This window comes from Aspergillus pseudotamarii, assembly GCF_009193445.1.
Source record: "Aspergillus pseudotamarii strain CBS 117625 unplaced genomic scaffold BDV38scaffold_28, whole genome shotgun sequence".
Taxonomy (NCBI): Eukaryota; Fungi; Ascomycota; class Eurotiomycetes; order Eurotiales; family Aspergillaceae; genus Aspergillus; species Aspergillus pseudotamarii.
In genome coordinates, this window is record NW_022475042.1 from 366,485 (window position 1) to 387,592 (window position 21,108).

At 48.1% G+C, this 21,108-nt stretch overlaps 7 protein-coding genes across 7 annotated transcripts; 3 read left to right on the forward strand and 4 right to left on the reverse strand.

Moving 5' to 3' along the window:
- Positions 1-34: 34 nt before the first annotated feature.
- Positions 35-1,437, reverse strand: fmpB (N-methyltransferase fsqC). The gene is made up of 3 exons (XM_032064094.1): positions 966-1,437; positions 189-886; positions 35-129 (listed from the first exon to the last, which is right to left on the reverse strand). Exons 1-3 carry the CDS (start codon positions 1,322-1,324, stop codon positions 89-91), a joined length of 1,098 nt encoding a protein of 365 aa, XP_031913424.1. The 5' UTR covers positions 1,325-1,437; the 3' UTR covers positions 35-88.
- Positions 1,438-2,044: 607 nt separating this feature from the next.
- On the forward strand, positions 2,045-3,658 carry fmpA (fructosyl amino acid oxidase fsqB; the record flags this gene model as incomplete). The annotated part of the gene is made up of 2 exons (XM_032057319.1): positions 2,045-2,093; positions 2,187-3,658. The coding sequence occupies 2 exons, from the start codon at positions 2,045-2,047 to the stop codon at positions 3,656-3,658; spliced, it is 1,521 nt and encodes a 506-aa protein (XP_031913425.1).
- A 116-nt stretch (positions 3,659-3,774) lies between these two features.
- fmpR (Zn(II)2Cys6 domain-containing transcription factor fsqA) lies at positions 3,775-5,295 on the reverse strand (the record flags this gene model as incomplete). The annotated part of the gene is made up of 1 exon (XM_032059996.1): positions 3,775-5,295. The coding sequence occupies one exon, from the start codon at positions 5,293-5,295 to the stop codon at positions 3,775-3,777; it is 1,521 nt and encodes a 506-aa protein (XP_031913426.1).
- Positions 5,296-6,349: 1,054 nt separating this feature from the next.
- BDV38DRAFT_283202 (phosphotransferase family protein) lies at positions 6,350-7,629 on the reverse strand (the record flags this gene model as incomplete). The annotated part of the gene is made up of 3 exons (XM_032059997.1): positions 6,350-6,749; positions 6,813-7,282; positions 7,354-7,629. 3 exons carry the CDS (start codon positions 7,627-7,629, stop codon positions 6,350-6,352), a joined length of 1,146 nt encoding a protein of 381 aa, XP_031913427.1.
- Positions 7,630-9,476: 1,847 nt separating this feature from the next.
- BDV38DRAFT_271472 (uncharacterized protein) lies at positions 9,477-10,859 on the reverse strand (the record flags this gene model as incomplete). Its single annotated transcript, XM_032057321.1, has 3 exons — positions 9,477-9,491; positions 9,598-10,375; positions 10,828-10,859. 3 exons carry the CDS (start codon positions 10,857-10,859, stop codon positions 9,477-9,479), a joined length of 825 nt encoding a protein of 274 aa, XP_031913428.1.
- Positions 10,860-11,516: 657 nt separating this feature from the next.
- Positions 11,517-12,521, forward strand: BDV38DRAFT_283204 (SGNH/GDSL hydrolase family protein; the record flags this gene model as incomplete). The annotated part of the gene is made up of 1 exon (XM_032059998.1): positions 11,517-12,521. One exon carries the CDS (start codon positions 11,517-11,519, stop codon positions 12,519-12,521), a length of 1,005 nt encoding a protein of 334 aa, XP_031913429.1.
- A 6,168-nt stretch (positions 12,522-18,689) lies between these two features.
- Positions 18,690-20,554, forward strand: BDV38DRAFT_283205 (major facilitator superfamily domain-containing protein; the record flags this gene model as incomplete). Its single annotated transcript, XM_032059999.1, has 8 exons — positions 18,690-18,895; positions 18,978-19,017; positions 19,073-19,201; positions 19,250-19,367; positions 19,425-19,570; positions 19,639-19,856; positions 19,908-20,369; positions 20,431-20,554. 8 exons carry the CDS (start codon positions 18,690-18,692, stop codon positions 20,552-20,554), a joined length of 1,443 nt encoding a protein of 480 aa, XP_031913430.1.
- Between the last annotated feature and the right edge of the window lie 554 nt (positions 20,555-21,108).

Here is a 21,108-nt window from a genome sequence, read left to right on the forward strand (position 1 = left end):
GTCTAAGTAAATCATCTCATCAATACGTCTATGTGCATAAAAAGCCCTAAGAGGATCTAATCACGATTCGCAGCTGTCAAGTGCCTTCTCACAGGCAGCGTCTCAACCTTTCCTCAATCACGTAGAACCCTAGACAATCAAATTAGCATGGATCCAATGCGCCAAGGATATTGCTTGGATAGACATACCATAGGACTCATTCTCATCCACCCAACAATCCACCACTACGCCCCCAGCCTCCTCACAAACACTCACCATCTTGCTCCTCGGCCACTTTCCACTCCTGATAGACCTCACCCTGTCTCCTTTCCTAAACTCAAATATCTCCCCCCTAACCGTAACTACCAAATCCCGCTCTGCAACATAAAAGCTCTCATGCATCCATGTGTTCTGATTCCAACTGCCCCGGAAACCCCAGTCCCGTGCATCAAATACCTGGGCTCCGAGCAGTTCATTCGCATGCGCGAGCCCGTTCATCACAAACTTCTGGTTCGCAGGCCCTTCGTACGCCCGTGCAATCTCTGATTTGTCTTTGCTCCCGTCGACAGCGACGATTAGGGACGCACCTGTGGAAAGGAAGGCGCGGATGTAGGATGCTGCGTCGGAGGTGGTGTAGTTTGCCATGCTGTTGCCAAGCCACATTAGGGTTGTTCGGCTGCCATTGCCGTTGGGACTTGGACTGTGCTGGAGCCAGGACGCGCAGTCTTCGTATGTGGCGACGAGGCCCTGGATCCGGATCCCGCCTGAGCTTGTGGGCGGGAAGAGTGATTGCAGGTAGCGGATGCCGCGTCGGAGAGCGACGCAGTCGACGTCACAGGCTATATAGGTGATGCTCTTTCGTTGGGACTGCAATGCGCGGAGTATGAGGGCGGTTTTTTTCATGTTCCTAGATTCGCTTATCAGCTGAAGACTCGAGCCAAGATTCCTCCTCCTTCTGCCTTTCAGCACTTTGGCGAGTCACTCACCCAGCACCCAGTTCAATCAGTCGATCCCCTGACTGAATCGTCGAGACGATCTCATGTACAGCAGCACACAGCAAGGACCACTCCCTTCTAGTGAGATAATAGTCCGGAGACTCGAGGACAGCATCGAAGAGGGACAAGCCACGGTCGTTCCAGAGCAGGAGACCGGGTAATTCGCGTTCCTTGCTTCGAAGGCCGGCGAGGATTAGAGGGACGAGACTGGTGGGTGCTGTCTGACGACGGATATCGACGAGCTGAAGACCCTTGGATACATCGACGTTGTCCTGGGTGTGACCCTGACCCTGCCCCTGACTCAGATGGGACTTTAGGTCTGGGAACGTGATTTGAATATGGCTTGTCATTGCTATCGAAGTGTGACGAGTGTGGGTTGAGGGGGTGGTGATGGTGGTAGTCAGCTTCCTGTAGATATCAATGCTGGAGAGTTGCCAGTGTCGTCGGAGTTGATAGACCCTCTTCTAGAGGAAGGCATATGGGTACCCTCGGTGCTTATGGTGTTTCCGCATCCCGATATCACGTCAAAACTGAATATTCGGCTTTCTAACTAGGAAGGGTCTATATATAATATGTCATGTGGATTGGGTTCCTGATGTTTTGTGCTTGCTGCCCCATCCCGGTTTTGTATGCTTTCCTGAAGACGATATATCCAGAACCCAGCAGAGATTCAGTGCATTACACTCGCATTCGACTCAGTGATAACCACAGCCCTAGCCAGAGAATTGACTACACTGTGTAGGCATCGGATCTGTTGACCGAAGATCGGCGTCTATGTCCACCATGCATGAATGGAGCTGGAGGATTTCATCCCCCGACGACACTCGGAGCCCTAAATGAGTGAGGGCGCGGGATTCGGTCTCTAGATTTCGGTCTCCTCATCCCGACCTCATATACCGACCGCCATGAGGGTCTCTTGATGGCTGGATGATTGCACGATTGAAATCACGGTCCCTGTTGGATCCTTCTCTTGACAAAAGCAATCTTATAAAGCGATTCACATGGCTACCATATGAATATGATAGATGCTATTCCATCCGCTAGCATCATTCCTCACACCACACACCGAAATGTCTCTGCCAAGCTCCTTCATCATCGTCGGCTCGGGCGTGTTTGGCCGTACGTACACTACTACGTCTCCTCTCCCTCCTCCTCCTCCCTCCCTCACATCCACAGCAAAGAGACACACTGCTAACAAATATCCCCACGCAGTCTCAACGGCCTACGCCCTCTCCCTGCACCCACAGTTCGCTACCACAAAAATAACCCTAATAGACCGCTGGGACTTTGAACCCCACACTCCAACCATATCCCTCCACAATCCCTCTTCCTCAAACGCTGACACCACCCGCGTCATCCGCCGCGACTACCCGCACGGCCCCTATGCCTCTCTTGCCGCTGAAGCCATGACCCACTGGCGCGGCAGGTTCGGCGCAGACCAGCGATACGTTCACCAACGGCTGCTCTTTTCGGGGGAAGGGTCGAGTCTCTCGATCCCGGAATTGAAGAAGGGTGAGACGGTGAATTATATCAAGAAGGCTTATGAGATTAGTTGTGCGATGACAAGCGGTGGGAAGGATGTTATCCGAGTGGTTGATTCGTTGGATGAGATTAGAGGGCTGCTGGGGAATACGCCTACTAGGCCAGTGCATTTCCCGGAGACAGTGGATGCTCACGCCAACGGGTTGAGGGGGTATATCTCCGAGGACTGTGGGTGGGCGGATGCGGGGCGGAGCATTGAGTGGTTGAGGCAGGAGGTGCGGCGGCTGGGGAAGGTGGAGTTCGTCGTTGGGCAGGTTGAAGACCTGGTGTACAGCGAGGATAAGGCGGAGGTCAAGGGGGTGAAGTTAGGGGATGGACGTGTGCTCACGGCCGACGTGACGGTCGTAGCAGCAGGGGCGCGCTCCTCGCAGCTGCTGAACGTGCCGAAGCTGTGCGACGTGTACAGTGAGTTTGTGGCCTATATCCAGCTCACGGATGCCGAGGCCGATGAGCTCCGCCGCCGGAACTGGCCGATCCTGGTCAACTGCCACCGGGGTGTGTTCGCCGTGGGGCCAGACCACGAGAATTGCCTGAAGTTCGGGCATTTCAGTTATAGCGGGATTGCAGATGTGCTCAAGGAGGCCGGGATTGATGTCCCCACGAGGCCCGACGGCTGGGAAGCGCAGCAGAAATACTGGAGCGACCCGCGCTTCGGGTTCGGTGGAGACGTCCAGATCACCCCTCTAGGCGACCTAGACGACTACGAGCGCGCCGCCGCACAGCGCGCACTCGCCGATTACCGACTCTTCCTGCTAGAGCTCCTGGGCCCGACGGGGTTCCAAGGCGTCGACGCGCCGTCCTTGGGCGGCTCAGATATCCTGCTGAACCATATCGCCAATCGGCCCTTCACGCGGGTGCGCAAGTGCTGGTATAATGATACGCCGGCGTTGGATTTTGTGGTGGATTATCATCCGCGGTATGGGAAGAGTCTGTTTGTGGCCACAGGTGGGTGTGATCATGCGTTCAAGTTTCTGCCGATTATTGGGGAGAAGGTGGTTGCATTGCTGCTGCGGAATCGGGGGTATGCTGGGGGTTTGTTGCCGGAGGGGGTTGAACCCTCGTTAGAGGAGCTTGCGGAGCTGTGGCGGTTCTCACGGGAGCTGTTGCGGGAGCAGGGGAGCTCAGAGAGGGCAAAGCTTTAATCTATAGAACTGCTATCCTGTAGACAAGCTCCCGAACACCGCTCACCAAGAGATCTTAGTTTGTACTTTTATCCTCAGCCTAACTCGCTCTATTAGATATAAGTTGGAGAAACCGCTCAAAAGTCAATCTCATTCAGCGTTGCTTGAATCTCCTGTATCAACCTTTTGACCTGTACCTGACTCTTCCCGCCCCCGTAGCCGTCCCCAGAGTCATTCTTGTCCCGGCTACCCTCTTCAAACAGCATGTCCACCAGCTCCGCAGCGAGTTTATCTCGAATAATCCCGCCGCCACTTCTACCACCACCACCACCTCCTCCTCCTCCCCCTCCCTGAGCAGCTGTAGACCCAAACAATAGCCCCTCTACCTTCTCCAGAAGCGTTTGACTCACGTTCAGTAAGCACTCCAGTTGCAACGTGCTATGTCCGTCAAGCTCAAACCCGTCAATTCGTAACCCGCTAAGTGTAGGCGGGATCGTGGGCGTCGGTCGCGTGATGGCCTCAATTATCGACAGGAAGATGTCTTCGTATGACGCCAGGATCGATGTGTAGCAGAAGAGGATGGAGAAAAGTGTTGGGAGTGTAAGGGCTGGTGTAGGCGTAGCTGTCGTAGTAGATATACTATGCCTGTTGCGATTGTGCCCGGATACCTGGCCCCGGGCCTGGGCCTCGTCGACGGCAATCCCGCTGTCGTCTTGGGACCGGGAGTATCTGATCCGTTTCAGGATCGAGACGAATCGCTGACAGTGGTGGAGGGTTTGGCCGATGGAGCGTTGGTTCAGGGTGGGTTCATGCTCGTCCGGCCGTTGAGTCAAAGTATATTCGCGCTGGGATTTCTCCCGCAGTAGCGTTTCATGGAGTTTAGCAAGGTCATAGATAGATGACCTCGTTGGAGTGGTGGTGGTGTGTGTGGGATATAAATCTAATCGCCGGGATGGCGGGCCGTGGCGGTGGTCGTTCTGTCCGTCCAGTGTAGTCAGTTTGCGGACCTTCGACAGCGTTGGGCTGGGTGGGAGTTGTATGAGGGCACTGGGGTATGTGTCCATGTTGATGGGATCTGGATTCCAGTCTTCTGGAGCAGTCGGGTTTATCAGGTCGAGCATTGTGTGGTGGTTCTGTTCGTGGATGGTAACCGATACTGGATCCTGGTATAAATTGGAGTTCGATTCACCGATCAGGGGTGGGGTTCCCCCCTCCAAATCTTCGTCGCCGTCCATTCTATCCTCGTGGCTATATGTGATCCAGTCCGAGGGCATGGGTGGTTGGACCGTCGAAAGACGGTCGTTCGGCTGATCGTTGCCGGGAAACAAGAGGCCATCGGGCTGGACTCTTGGCGCTGAAGCCCGAGCAGCGACACTCCGGGGTTGCGAAAAGACCGAAGAGCCCCGCGAAGTGTACGAAGATGAGGACCGTTCGGAGGACGGTGGGGTAGGATTCAGCGTGCTTGTCTGAGGCCTCCGCGGGGCGGGCCGCACGGAATAGCAATCCACCTTGGCTCGTCGGCATCGGTCACAAGGGATGGCGTTCCTCAGAACCCGACTAGCCGGGTTTGCGATTGGCTGGGCTGAGCCTACACAGCGCAGCTTCTGGCCTCGGCAGCGGTCACAGGCGCCGTGGCGGCTGGTGCCGTTCTTGTCCATAGTTCGGGTTCAGTTGGGAGGAGGGCCTGGAGGCTGGAGGACTGTGCTGACTGACTTGAGACTTGACAGGGCTCCCGCGGTCGGTTTAATAGTGGTGGTCATGCTTCAGGGTAAGTGGGGGCTGAAAAAGCGTATTAGGGTATATGATGCTCCCCAGATGTTACGATAACCGAGGAGATGGGCTGATTAGTATATAAAGTTACGTACTCCGTACGGACTCCGCTGGCGGCTGACGCAACCCTAGACTCCCTAGACTAAGCATCCCGGTCTATGAGCCAATTTTTAGCCAATAAATCAATCTACTGCGCTCCCCCTGGTGTTGGACCGATAGATAAAGACAGAATAGACTAAATTTGGCACGCCTACAAATGCTGACCATGTGCACAAGAAGTCAAATGAGGCTCTGTTCTTTTCACAGCTACCATTAAACTCAGGCTTGGCTCAAACGGTGCAGCTAACATGATATCTACCTCGAACTAGACAATGATTTTATGACCAGTCTTCGAAGGACAAACAAAAATAGATTACCATACCCTTCGTTTCTGGATTGCCATTGGGTTCAACCAAAGGAAGCTACTCGCCTTTTTCAGGCCGACGAAGATGCGTTCAATACATTAGCACAAATGTTTAAAGTGGACCTGCTGGCGAAGTCCGCGCACATAAGCCACACGCCGGGAGGTTAGTAATTGGGTGGTCACTGGAATCCCTCCGGTTGTATCTGCTCGTTTGTTTGGATTTTAGTATTTGGCCATACTGATTACCGATGGTGCTTTGTCTTCACTCTTTTACATGCAGGGACTTGAGATCATTAGCTAGTCCCCTGGCCAACGACACACCTGCTACACAGTAGCCAGCGATAGGAATTTCTGTTCTCCAAGTTGTTAATTAGTAAAATGATGAGTATGGGAGTCTTGCTATAAATATATTAGTATATATACAGCCATCTCTCCCCAATAATCCGATCACTCAAGTTGCCGAAGTTATAGTACTGTATTATAGAATATACAGGATAGACCTTGTCCCTCTGCCATAATAATATAACCAGAGAAAGGGACTAAGACGACCGGAAAATACATGCAAAGAATGTTGTTTTGATCCCCTCGCGGTCTCTTCTTACACCCTTCTCAATCAGGTCGATGCCGAGCTGCACCAATTCCGATTCCTGCTCGTCCGTACAGGTAGGTGCATATACGTTCCAGTAAAAGAAGTTCTCTCCAATTTGCGCCACGGTCCGATGGGCCGCTTCCTCGTCAAGCGGGGGATAGGTACCGATCAAGCCCTGGATCATCGACAGTGCAACCTTGGAGCCATATAAAATTTTCTGCATATACAGGTCAGCCACCATTTCGGCCAGGTCTCGTGTGTAGTCTCCCAAGCAGCATGCTTCCCAGTCGATGACTGCCAGGGATGCGTCTTTCTCCTCGTCGATGGCCGACGGGTTTTGAATCAGGATGCTGTTTGGTGTGTCCATTAGCGTCGAAACAGTTACCATATATCTGGACTCTCCAGAAACTTACTTCCTGGTTGAAAAGTCACCATGAAGGACTGTGTCCTTCCGTCCAAACTCTCGTGCGTGCATCAGCGCCGCGTAGTGTGTCAGATGCTCCGACTCGCACTGCCTTTGGATCGCGAGGAGCTTATGAAACCGGAAGTCTCTTAGGTTTCTGTCGAAACCATTGCTGTTTTGTTCAACAATGTTCCACAAATCCGCATCCACCGGGGTCTTCGACCAGGCGTGGAAGCGGGACAGCCAGCTCCCCAGGGCCTCGCCCAGGGCCACGGCGGTCGATACAGTGATGCGCTCTCGAGTAGCAGCCGATGTCAGGAAGTCATGCAGTGTGCCATTTTGGGAAAAATCTTCGAATATTTGAGTATGCTGGTCAGGAAGATATTGATAGAGTTGGGGAACCTGGATCGAGATCTGTTTATGCTGCACTTGGTGAGATGGGGTACCTCCCACTCCCCTGAGAACGGCCTGTTCGGCAAGCTAAAAACCAGTGTTAATTGTAGCTCTGTTGTGGAGTGGAGAGGGGAGAAGAATCTGTGCATGGGACGTACGCATCGAGTCAGGGATAATGTGAACTGCGGAAAATTAAGATCCTTCTCTTCGCTGTGCTTGATGATTACCGTGCGCATCCCATTCTGCAGTGGTTTGATCAGTGACCCTCGGTATGTCGTATTCAACAATCCCCCATGTATTCGCTGGACCGAGGAGCAGGCGTATAACGTGGGACGAAGCGATTCGAGAATGGCGCGATCTGGATCAGGTTTTTGCTCTTCCACCACTTGGATGGCCGGGGGCTTGACCGTTTCCATAGTGCCTGCGGTGTCCATGATATTGATATGCGTGCGATTCCAGCTCCAAAATTTTTTTTCCAACAAAATAGTCTGGGGACAAACCATGGCCCCGCAGGGATATTAAATGCTGCGTAGGGTTAAAGCTCACGCGATCCAAGCGGTCTTCGTTATCTCAATTAGGCAAGCCATGTCGATCTTTTTGCGATAGTCCATCCTCGCTGGTCCCGGTGTGGATCGTTGTATCCCTCAGTATTGGCTACATTGCCGGTCCGCCCAGACTTTGGTTCAATTTCTGGGCTTCAGCTTTTGTGATCCCCGCCGATCTGGTGGGGTCAGTAGATCGGTCACCATCCGAACCATATCGTGTAGCATCTTGTGGGCATGCACTGATTAAATATCTACCGCGAGATGAGCTTACCACAACGTTAACGAGACGGATGTCCCCTATTAATATCAACTATTAGGTTTAAAACCGGATAAATTAAAAGGCTGTGCCATATATCTTTATTAGTATAAGCCGCTGATATTGTTTTGTATTCTCTATTGGGAAGAATATTGAGTATCATTAATAGCTTGGTGTCTCTCAATTTCCTCTAGGGTGTAATGATTATTATTATTTACTGGAAGTAGATCTGGTGAGCTATTAATGTTTTTTTTTTCCTTTTCTTTCTTTCCTTTTTTTTTAAAAAAAAAAAACAAAAAAAAGAAAGGCTCAAACAGCTATATATTCTATCTCCAAATACACATATCTAACCAACAGTGTACTGGTCTGGATTTAACATTTGGAAAGTGGACATAGTATAACCAATAGGGAGGTCGTCTAAATTTTCAACTTACATTTGCTTTTTCGCTTTCTTTTCCTGGAGGGAAAAGTTAATCATGGAAAGCAATCTGAAAGAGTCAGTACTAGAGATTCCACTTCAGCTTTATTATTTGTTGAGAAGAGGGTTAACAGGAATGATAAGGCTGTTATATATATAATATATATATTGGCTTGTAATTTCTCATTTATTGTAACTTGTCCTACAGTTGATATCAACACGTCACTTAGAAGACACGCCCTCTTGGTTCAAACCCAGTGCCGGTCCTTGCTTTAACTGCACTCTACGAAGAGACATGTCTCTTCGGCCAAGCTCATATTGATGAAACTATATACTCTGTATGAGTCAATTTTAATGATGGCTGCGCTTGCACTGATCCAATGCCTGGCTATCATACTGTATAGATAAGCCATCTACGCCGCCGAAATCATGGAGACAACCTCTCGATGCACGATCTCATTCGTGGAAAATGACTAGCAGCTCTATACCCTCCGCTATTGCATCCCGGGCCCCGAGGCTACAACACGCTTTACCCGCAATGAATACGACCCCAAAGCATAAGCTACTGCAGATGATCTGAGTGCAATATTCCAGCAGAACGGGCTATACAAGGATTGTCGGTAAGACGCCCAGCAGAGGTGTCATGACTCCATTGCGCAAGTCTTGAAATCTGAGTGTCCATGGTGCCTATAATAGGGATTTCACACTGGGAGACGTAGGGTAAATAAGACTTTACTCCGGAGTGTCATAGTATTAAGCAGTCGGAGCATTATAGAGTGTGTGTACTGTAGCAGCATGCCTGTAAGAGCGTGTTGCCCCCTTTCCATAAGTGGGATGAGCGCCTTTCTTTCAAGGATGAGGTCCTAAAATGAGATTACTGGGGCGTCCTGGGTGTGTTTTATGCGTGATTTCTGCATGCTGTTAGGCTTACATGGGAAGGGGCGGCAATTATTACTCCAGACGCCGATTGCAGCGCAAAGATGGATTTTGAGTTGTATCCGTCCTTGTTGGTTGACTCTTATATTAACCAGATGATTATTCTGAGATTTCGTTGTCTCATTATTAAACTGTAATTGTCTATGAAAAGTTCACATCAAAACTTTTAACTTTTGCGCCCTCGCTCGGACGGTTCCGATAAAACAATCCTCTGTCGCCTTCCATGGGCAGATCGGCTTTCACCTACACCACTTGACCCCAGCGAGCTGGACGGTAATGGCTCAGAACTGGTTGGACTCGTGGCCAGTGCTATCAAACGACCCAAAATAGCGTATTCCAGTTTGAACTTCAGGCTGTACGCCACCGGTTTGAAGGTCACTTGAAGGGCATAGTATCCTGCGAATTGAATCCCGACCACAGCCACGTCGAGAATAATGATAAAAATATTGATAACCAGGAATTGGCTGAGAATCTTATAGTGAAGTGGACCGGGATGCAAGCGCAGCATTTTTGCTGTTTCCCACAGGTATATGCCGGAGATCAACAATTCTTGGACGCAGAAGATGACCAGCTGAACACGCTCCATGATGTCATACCCTCTCGTACATCGACTTGCCAGAAGTGCATTATTCGAGTGACTCCCGTACAGGAGGACTGCCGTGGAGCCATGCAATATGATTGCGTCAATAATGATCATTGCAAGCGTCAGATGGAGTACTCTGGGCGACCGTATGATAAGGTGTAATCGCGACCATAGGATGAGGGAATGGCCTGTTACCATACAGGACCAGCTCACAATGATCAGGGAGATCGAGAGATAATAGGTTATCCCGGGATAAAAAATGTAGAAGATGTAGCCCAGGCATATTGGGAAGAGACTGAGCGACGCGATTAACAGACTCCAGAAGTACCAGCCCCGGTAGAACCTAAACGTCGATAGACAGAAGACGACTAGCTCAGCAGCATTGTACCACGCGATGGCGACAAATACTGCTATGATATATTTCTCGACGGAGTTGAGGATGCTATTTTTTGGATGGAACAGCTCATCGCCCGGAGCCCGCGTGGTAAGGGTCGAACGACTGACTCCTGGGCCAGATCCCATGCATGAAACTGCGACTAAGGGGCGAGATGGGTGAACGAAGAGAGTGAAATGTTCCCAGGGGAGGTTGAGAAAAGGAAGTATTACGAACTGAAAACTCAAATAGCCGATACGGCAGTGATCGATTGATCTAGACCAGAATCAAACCATGATCTACATACCCTGCATCCTTCCAATCGACGATCCGGTACACCGCAAGCTTGGCCGAACCCAATAAGATTATTGTGAGAGTAACTCATCTGCAAAACCAGATAGGTGCTTGGTAAATGCCAGTCAGTGCAGAGAATTTCCTCTCAGAAGTTAGAACTCGCATCGTAAAGAAGGTTTGACACTGCCGAGTGAAACCTGAACACAGAAGTTTTTTGACGTCAAGACATGATCGACACATTTGATCGACTGCGAATCATGGTGACCGAATTGCGTCCCACTATTGATCTTGATGCCGTTAGTGGCTCGCATCCTGGATCTCATTGAACGCAAACCAAGGGTATAGCAGCCAAATGCGGGTATCATGCCGTATCAGGTGGAGGCACCGCGAAAACGTTAAAATATATCTAGACAGGGGAACCGGCCAAAAGGAACAAGTCTATTTGACAGGCGTATCCAAGGGCCTTCGTTATGTTTGGTCTTGCAGGGGGCGCCGGAACTTTCTCTTCTCTTCTCATTTAATTGTAGACGAGTTAGGGTCTCGGTTTTCTCTCATATCATTTAATCTCCCGATAGCGTCGCGTTGAAGGTTCAATCATATTATTGAGATGGCGTTTGTGGTTACATCGTGCGCTTTTCAATATGTGGTCGGTAGTCCGTAGTCTGTAGGCTAAGAAGCGAATGCCACTAATTTAGCACTAGAGTGGCCACACGGAGGAACTTATACCATTCATAGTCAAAAGAAACATCCGTGCCCACACAATCGGAGGGGTTGATATGGGCGTCGCCCTGGCTAGCGCTTATTAGCTCATTTGACCGTGTGTGTCTTGCCTTGAAAACTTTTGCACAGTGAAAACAATCAAAGCCCCGTGTCTTCCCCAGAAAATGCCATCTCACATCTGCGAGCACGATTCATCATGGTCATCCCTTTGGGGCGGCTTTCTGCCCTAAGACGTTTCTCCAGTCTCTACTTTTACCTGGCGATCACTTGTCTTTTGGTTATGTTGGCAATGATGGCTGCCATGGGAGACACGGTCGAGGAAGAGCCGGGCAGTGGGATGACAGCGCACGGCCTTCTAGAGCCCAAGCTCAAGGTCATGATTGTGGGTGACTCCATGTCTCAGGGCCGAGAGGGCGACTGGACCTGGCGTTTTCGCATCTGGGAGTGGTTTAAAGATCAAGGTCTTACTGTAGACTTTGTAGGCCCGTATAATGGCACAGCTCAGTCGGACCTGCCCTCGCTACCGGCAACCCCCTCAGGCAATGAAGAGTCGCAGTGGGAGAGCGAGATCAGAACGAGTGGAGGATACGCAGCCGGTGTGTCACAGGACTTTGATAAAAACCATTTTGCGATTTGGGGTCGTGCCGTCGCAATAGACAAAGGGCTAATCTATGATGTCCTCGCCGCCTACCCTGCCGACTTGATACTTTTGATGTTGGGTTTCAACGACATGGCCTGGTTTCACAGCGACGCCGCAGGTACTGTGGACAGCATGCAGACGTTTATTTTGAATGCCCGTGCAGCTAATCCGAGACTTAAATTTGCTATCGCGAATGTACCCCAGCGAACCTTTATCAGCGGTCGGGAAGATCTCCCCGTCAGCACCAACATATACAACGCGTTATTGCGAGAGGCGATTCCCAGATGGAGCACCCTGGATTCACCAGTCCAACTAGTCGAGCTGCACGAGAACTATGATTGCGCGCCGATCGCGTGTCCCGTGGGCTATGATGGTCTTCACCCAAATGCCCAGGGTGAATATCAGATTGCTCGGGCATTCACACTTACTCTGGTGAAAGATTTCGATATCGGCGCCTCTCCGCTGTCTGTCCCTACCGTGTCTGGTGGGCCATTATCTATATCATCCAAGTTTCAAGATGTTGGTAGTCTTCCGCAGGGGGTACCAGATATGATAATATGAGCCGGCTACCTTTATGCCCAAGCCAATACGAACCGCCACGAGTCCCACCCCGTCGATTTACTGTGTCACCAAATATGCCAACAGGCTCATATGTACTAGGCATGCCCCGCCTATGGAAAGAGCTATCAGCATTATCGGCGTCGGGACAAGCTCCTGCAGCACTTGTATGGTTCCATTACTGGAACTCGCCAATGCTAGGAGCCACGACGTTTCCCTTAAGACACGATGAATTAGTGTATAGTAGACTTCATAGTTTGGTGAATAATGTTGGTCCACTGTTAGATCCGACTTCTATAGACAATAAAGAAAGCTAGAAGTCACAAAAGGCTTTTTCAGCAACCAAGCAGCCGGTCGGTAGATAAGCGGTAAAGTCCATGTAACCTAGAAAATGAGGTTGCATATCTTCCCTTCGTAAGTTACAAGTACATGCAGCACATCGCACATCTGTCTCCCTAGGACCAATCAGTTTTTCACAACCTAAATTCCCCTTTACAGAAACGCAGGAGCGACACATTCAATTGAATAGATAGCAACTGAACTGCCCTATGCGTCTTGTGATGTCTACTATGTATCTCGCACTCACCCTGCCATTCAGCTTTTCGCCGTATTCAAGCCACGATATATGATAGCATCCTAGTATACTCCAACCCCAAAACTAAGTATACATGTTCATCGAGTACCTGTTTCTATACAAAGCTGAACCCTCTGTGTATCTATAATCGATTTGTCAACTGTTTTCTCTTCTAAGCCATTCTCGTGAAAGGGGTTCTATTATACGCGAACTTCCAAAAAGAAAGTGCACAATGGGCTTCTCGAAGAATACAATTGCCACTCTCCTATTCATCTTTGTTTTTAAATAGCTTTATTCACAGTGTCTTTATTCTCAATGTCTTTGTCCTAGGCAATATAAATAGGGCCTTCAGGACCACTCACATACATAGTCGGATCGAGACTTTTTCTCCACCTGATCTGACGTTTTGTCATTATATAAAAGCTCCCAAGCGCCCAGGAGGATTCAACTACTCTTCTCTCGTTTGATTTATCTCTTCTAGAAAGATCTCACCATCGGTCTCTAAATCTCTTCTTCCTCTTTGTGGAGATGCCCTTCTCAGGTTATTGATCTTGGTGCAATGTATATGATGTCTTGTCCTCCAACGCGACGAAGGCCTTTACTTTTGCAAGCAGCAAAGATAGTTTCGCGAAGCAGGACATAGGCTATATATCATGTCCTTCTCAGTCCACTATATTGACATACTGGCAAGCTTCAAGCTGTGCTAGCTTTCTGAGCGCCTCGACATCGCTGGATACCCATCCGTTATGTTGGACGTCCAATATCGCTCACAGGCTCGTCTTTACGCTCCCGCTTCTGAATTTCCCTACAAGGCACAGGTGCAGCCACCTTGCGTGGATTGTCCCGCGAGCGTCAACGGCCTGTTGTATGCCACTATAGCTGTGAAGTGGTGCCATTGAACATAGCATCTCACTCGGAAGATTAGGTTCTTGCACTACGTGGGTAAGACATCCCACGACGTATCCTGGTTGATTCTCAACCAGGGAGGAGAAGAGGTTGCTGTCCAGTTGGCGAGAGGTACTACGGTACTTTCGAGATGTCCTGACCGTCTTTCTATACAAGCCGCAACTGGCTTTAGCCTCCTAGGAATGGGAAGCAACATACCCGGGAACGGGGACGAAGCCACGCATCCAGACCACCCTTGACAAGTTTATATTCGTTATTGTTTTAGGCTTTACGAAGATTCCTTACGACTGGAAGACTGGCTCTTAGACCACGGTAGTCTCTTGCGCCATCCTACGTAAATATTAATGTGTCAATTGATATTAGACCGGGCAGTGCATTGGGCAGGAGACATTAGTTTAGCTTGTGGTATTATACTGGTCAAGTTCCTCGTTGAAAAACTTGCTAACATACACATGTGGGTTTACTCAGCTGATAAAGCATAGAAATCCTATAACCAAGACCTAGCGGCGCCTCAGAGACAGAGAGATGAAATTATAATATTTAAAACAAATGATGCTCTCTAATGTTAATGTATAAAGGCCAACCAAATTAACCCCATTACTACTATAGCACTTGAGAGACTCGCCTTCCTCGCTGCAGCACCGGAGCATCCGAATTGATTAATCTCCTTCGAGTGCCAAAGTCAATTCTCTAACTGCTCATGAGTACTCTCTGTGGCATTGCAATATGCAGCACAGCTCTCCTTGCCAAAGTAGCCTATACTGCCGTTGACTTCATTGCAGCATTCTCCTAACGTTGTGTAGGGGTCTTGTGATGCGTTCCAGCGTTGGTAGATTGGTAAGCCGCAGGCATTGAGATAGAGGAGCTCCGGGAAGCCGGTGTTGTTTGCACAGTGAGCGGGGCCGATTGATGCCATTCTGTGTCAATGGGTGTATATTTGTTTGTATATAGGAAGTGTCAATGTAGAACTCTGTATTCTTTAGTTGACTGTAAGTAGAAGTATATATCCGGTAGGAGGAAGTAAGAGCCTACCAATGGTTGGTCGAGGTGCTGGAAATAGATATTGAGAAATTTAGACCTCCCTCGAAAAGAGTTATCGAGACATTAACAAGTATCTATCGGTATAAGAAAGCACATGAAGGAATTTTGCACAGATTTAACATAGTCCAACGAAGCACTCGACAGACATGTGGCTGAAAATTATATTATGAAGACCTCAAGGTTGTATTCAGGTAGTGCTAATCAGAGATAGATTGAGGAATTCTATAAAATTACCTAAGTAGTCACTAGACTTAGTCCGTTTGAGCTAGTCATGGGGCATGTCTCTTGGCTGTTAACCACTGTTTAGTCAAGAACTTATTACTGCCAAGGCGTCTTGGGAGGCCAAGCCCGCCTACACTAAGATGTTAGCATATTTTGAATCTAGCCTAGTCCAGCAAAGGCGCGGTGCTACTCCTGTTGGTCTTATAAATCGTGACTAGTGCAGAAGGCAAAAAGTATATTATTATTCGAGAAAGCCTGTTTAGAAAGTGTTGTGGGATTTCTTAATTAAGATCAAGCTATAGCAGTAAGTTTGATAGCTGGGCACTGGGCAGGTTGGATGATCAATAGAGGTTGTATATTATGGCCTAGAATGCAGAGTCACTCGGAGCCATTTAAACTTAACTAATTTGTAGTATGTATATCTATAGACAGATGAATCTGATGAAGGCCTCGGAAGTGGTCCATACGGTATGTTTCTCACCTCAATAATCTCTCTATAGGCTTGAAAATAAAACCTGAAATTAGCCTTGGTTGACCATCCAAATCTGCGAAGTGCCTAGTTACGTCTTAGGGTTGCACCTGGCCTCCAAAGAAGATGCCTAGGCAACTGTAGATGTTCTGTTTTTATTATAAATTAGCGCTCTTATTTAAGCCTTTTTACCTAACGCCTCTGCTAATCATCCAACCTGCCAAGGGTCTAGTTCTGTCTTAGCGAGGGCTGGACTTGGCCTCCAAAGATGACCTGGTAGTTGTAGGTATTCTAAATACTAGTTGGTGTCTAGCATGATGTATAGCTAAGCCAAACGAGCCTCTCAGCAGCATATGTCTGGTAATTAGTTTTATATATACCGTAAACTAGCCTGGTTCGCGACTGTATGGTCCATGTATAGTTAAGATCTGTACCCCTGAGTCCGGGCTACCGGCTACCTTTCCAACTTGTTGTCCCCGCCAGCTAATAAAACGCGGTATACAAAGTCCTGGCATATTTTCCTTCACCTGTCTAATCAATAATCAATTGGGAATTAAATAGACACTGGTGGAGGTTTCTGAGGTGGCTCGTAAGGTATAGTGCCATAGCTCTAATCTTATTTGTTCTATATAGATATAATATTAAAAGTTGAAATTCATGACAAGGCGTAAGCATATCAAGTCATTGATGTTTATCTAGTCTTTCTCGTAGTGTTTCATATTGTTTAATCTTCTGAGGGGTTTTCCACAGAGTCATACCAAATTGAGCAGCTTAAGTAGTCTCCATGTGAACCTCTTGGCAGAAAGGCTGCGCTGTGTTAACCATAGGATTCTCAGGTTCCATACACCTGGCCTTACAAGCCAAGGATACAGATTTGCTTTGATTTGAGCCAGTGCGTCATATAGCATTAACGACGGTAGGCAAATTTATTCCATGGCAAGCTCTGGATAGGAACGAGGATGTAACCTTAAGAATAGAGACGGTGGATCAGCATGCCATTCGGTTCAATTTCTACCAATATCAGCTTGAAAGGCAAGAGAGGGAGAAAGGGGGGGAGAAGGTATTGGCAGATATTGGAGTCACCGCAGGTATATATCAAGGCCGGTAAAAAGGACAAGAATCACTTCATCAAAGCATATTCCGTTCTACTATTCCGCTAATGATGCACATTTTACTTCCGAAGAAAAGGCCGAGTATAACGATCGAGTAACTCCCGCTTCCAAAATTCAGAACATTATTGCCGGTGGAGGTCTATAAAACCGTCAGCGGACTGTATGACTATGCCCTCCTTTTCTTCTACTGACATCTTGCCCCGGACTCCTTTCAATGACATTACTGGTATCCGTTATGATAATCAGAAAATTAAAGGATAAAATATCATCCATTAGTCTTTCGTCGAGGAGGTCAACAGACCGTTTTCAGAAGATTTTCCTTTAAATGTCAGTGTTTCAAAGGTTCGAATGCTAGCGTCATAGGACATACAACTTGGCCTGGCATGGCTCTTGGAGGAGCAGTACCCCATTCCCCACATTCTTACGATAGCGGCAAATTCCGCACTTTTGCGGCAGGGACTCCGGAATTGGCAGAGAACCCGTGATTTAATAAGAGAGTGATAACAGTTGAAAACGGGGCCTTCGTCACCAGACGGCACTCCTTATCTCATGTTTGGAGAGGGATCCGCATCTTATCACAGTAAAGAAGATCAGGTACTAGTCAGGCAGCAGGTCCACATGTCGTCCTATCTCCAAAACATTTTAGATGAGGAGAAAGAAGCAGACGTGGGAACAGGAGTCAATGCGTCAACGCAGGGAAAAGGGAAAGAGAAAGAAAAGGAAAAAGAGCGGAACGGTGATTCCGTGGTGCGGAATATACCAAGCGTCTGTGCTCAATATGTAACTATCGAAAGCCAAATATCCCTTCGTCCAAGACCTTTTCTAACTCGTCATGAAAACCCATCGCTGGGACTTTGCACAAGAATTCTTCCTTCTTGATGGGATACCAAGCACTAGATATCAAACAATAATAGTTCGCACTTATACATGTGACAGGCTAGTTGGGAGGAATACCAGGAAGGTACTTCTTAAAATCAAATATACCAATAGAAATGTTAACAGATATACCTAAGTGCCCTAGCTTCGCTCCAAAACTGGAGACATGTAGACCCATGATTCTGTATACAGTATCTGGGGGACCAATCGCATGCCCTATCCTGGTCGAACATTCCGCACTCCGCAGATTTGAGATCAACCGTTTGGGGTAAAAGCAGGTGTTTCCTCAGATAGGGTATGGCTGGCTACCTCGACGACAGTGGCCTACAGTAGCCATTCCTCCTAATCCCGAAAAGGTGGAAATACTAAGTATACGGGCTGCAAGCCATAGCATCGGAATAATATTTTCCGGCTGTTTTTACACTTGAATAATCAACTAAGCGAACGGTCTCTCGGCAATTGGGCCGTTTCTATTTGCTGATCATGTTATACTACTGTAGGCTTGTTAGTACGGCGACTAAATCTAGCACCGAGATGAATAGTGAAGCTGGATGAGAAGCATTGCACATTCCATTAGCCCTACAGACATGTAGCTTCCAAATCCCCCCTAAAAGGATTGCCGCTATCCCACTGCAAATAGAGCATGTGGCATATGATGATCATCAAATCTGCCAAAATATTCCAAGACCTGTGCTTCTAAAGCCAGGGACACTCTCAAGGGCAAAGGGTTGGGAGGAGCATCACCCTGTAGGTTCGGCTTCTAGAAGTAGCACGCGCGAACCGACCTATCTTATCCTTCCAAGAGTTCTGTGCTCAAGCACTGATAGCGACTTGAACTCTTTTACACCCATATAGATAGATGAAGAAGTGGTCTGCGGGGTTGAGTCCGTTAGTGAATCCAAGGATGGCTATAAAAGCAGATAGATTCCTGAACATCTCTCGTTACAATTAACCTTCTGATCCTAACTATCATGGCTTCATATTCCAATGAGAGAGACTTTTCCACTAACAAGCTTGAGCATGAGCTGACAAACATTGATGATGACGAAGAATATTCCTACGAGGAACAAAGAAAGATCGTCCATCGCGTCGATCGAAGGCTTGTTGTTATCGCCGGACTCGGGTACTGCATCAGCTTGATGGATAGATCTAATGTTTCTACTGCCTCAATAGCAGGGTAAGATTGTTGCGCATTAACCGCTCATTTTATTCTGCTTATCGGTGTTTCATTTCCGCATGGAAGTCACTAATAACTTTAGGATGAACGAGGATTTGAAAATGACTGAAGGATATCGCTATGTAAGTTTATGATTCCGATATAGTATGGCTGTCCTATCTAACTAGACTTACAAAGTCTTTGGTAATGCTCATTTTTTTCATACCATATGTGCTCTGCCAGCCCTTCGCGACTGCTACAATTCGAAAGTTTGGCCCACGAAACTTCCTGACCACAATGGTTATGTGTTGGGGAGGCATTACCATTGTACGTTATCAACACTGTATGATAGGTATCAGCTAACCATATCTCCAGGGCATAGGATTTACAAAAACATGGAAGCATGTCCTCATCGCGCGGACATTCATGGGAGCCTTTGAAAGTGGCTATTTCCCAGGCGTGGTATATCTATTGTCATGCTGGTATTCTAGATGTATGTTGGGATTATTGACGATCATGCCCTAGGTATAATGACACTTACATGGCCCAGATGACATGCACAAGAGATTTTCGATGTTCTACTCAATTGGCCTCTTCTCACAAGCAATTGCCAACATCCTAGCATATGGGCTTACTCACATGGATGGCATCGAGAATCTCGAAGGTTGGAGATGGATCTTTATCATGGAAGGCGTGGTCCGTTGGCATGACCCACACTAATTGCAGTATATGGAGGCTGACCTAGGAATATTTCCACTTGCAAGATCACGTTGGCTATAGGCCTTTTGGCATTTTTGACGCTTGTAGACTTCCCAGACAAAGCACATCGGTCATGGAAATTTCTCAATGAAAGGGAGTGCGCGTTTATCATCCGCCGAGTGAATAGAGATCGAGGGGATGCTGAGCCCGAAGACTTCTCAATCACGAACTTTCTTGGACATGTGGCGGACATTCGGCTCTGGGGCTACGGTCTTATCTTTTGGTATTTGAATTTCCCCGAACACGGAAATAGATAACCTGACAGTACGATTAGTTGCCTGATGACTGTGACCTATTCCATCGGGTACTTTCTTCCACTGATCTTACGCAACGGCATGGGGTTTGGTGTTGGAGAATCTCAGTATCTGAGTGCACCACCCTACGTATGGGCTTGCATTCTCATGATCGTTGAAGGCTGGATTGGTGACAAGTACCGGCTACGAGGGCCAATTCTTATCATCAACGCTTTGATGCAACTAGTGGGAATCTCATTGATGGGTTTAGCGAAAGGCAATGGCGTCCGATACTTTGGAGTGTTTCTAGTGACAGGAGGAGTAAACGCCAGCGCACCAACTGCTCTGGCATACCAGGCGGGCAATATCCGCGGTCAGTGGAAACGAGCCTTTTCAAGTGCAATGATGATTGGAATGGGTGGGATTGGCGGAATTGCCGGATCCTTGGTCTTTCGCTCCCAGGATGCCCCTGAATATTATCCTGGGACCTATGCCAATCTTGTGTAAGTTTCCCCGTCCAATTCCTGTGCGACAGCATCCGTAACCTGAGTCATGTCGCAACAGTGCATCAGCCTTGATTATCGTGTTGGTACTAGCCTTGAGCGTGTCCTTCGTTTTTGCCAATCGGAAAGCTCATCGGGGCCTGAAACTGCTCGAAGGATCGGCTGAGTTCAGATACACACTGTAGCAAGGGCTTTACTCAAATTCGTGGGGAATTATGAGGCAATTTACCGATCGCTTTTGTGAACAATTAGGATCTACACATCTAGGCCACCACCCTGTAAGTCATGGTAGGTACCAGATAACTCTTCTACAATCTCACACGGAAGGCTATAAAGCAGTTTCCTATAGAAAGTCACTCGGCGGAGTTTTCCCTGGTGGGTTCATTCTTATCCGCGCGACAACATGCCAATCGAGCCAATCCACCAGTAAAGGAGTTGCGGTTAGCGGCTTCTTTCTCTTACTGGTCCAATTTGCTACCACATAAATGAAATACAGGATCGTTATTGGGTGTGTAAGTAATTACTTTTCTTTAATTTGTAACGGAGCTACTTAGTAGGTCGCTGAACGATGTGCTAGGTAGGATTTATTGACGATGAGAAATAAGCTCATATGTTGTCAAGCTTCTTGTTACTGAATTAAAGTGATCTCGATGGATATCTGTCCCAATTGCGGAGATTTCTCGGGTTTTGCGCCTAGTCGTCGGTCTCCTATATCTGTCAACTTGACAAGACACAAGAA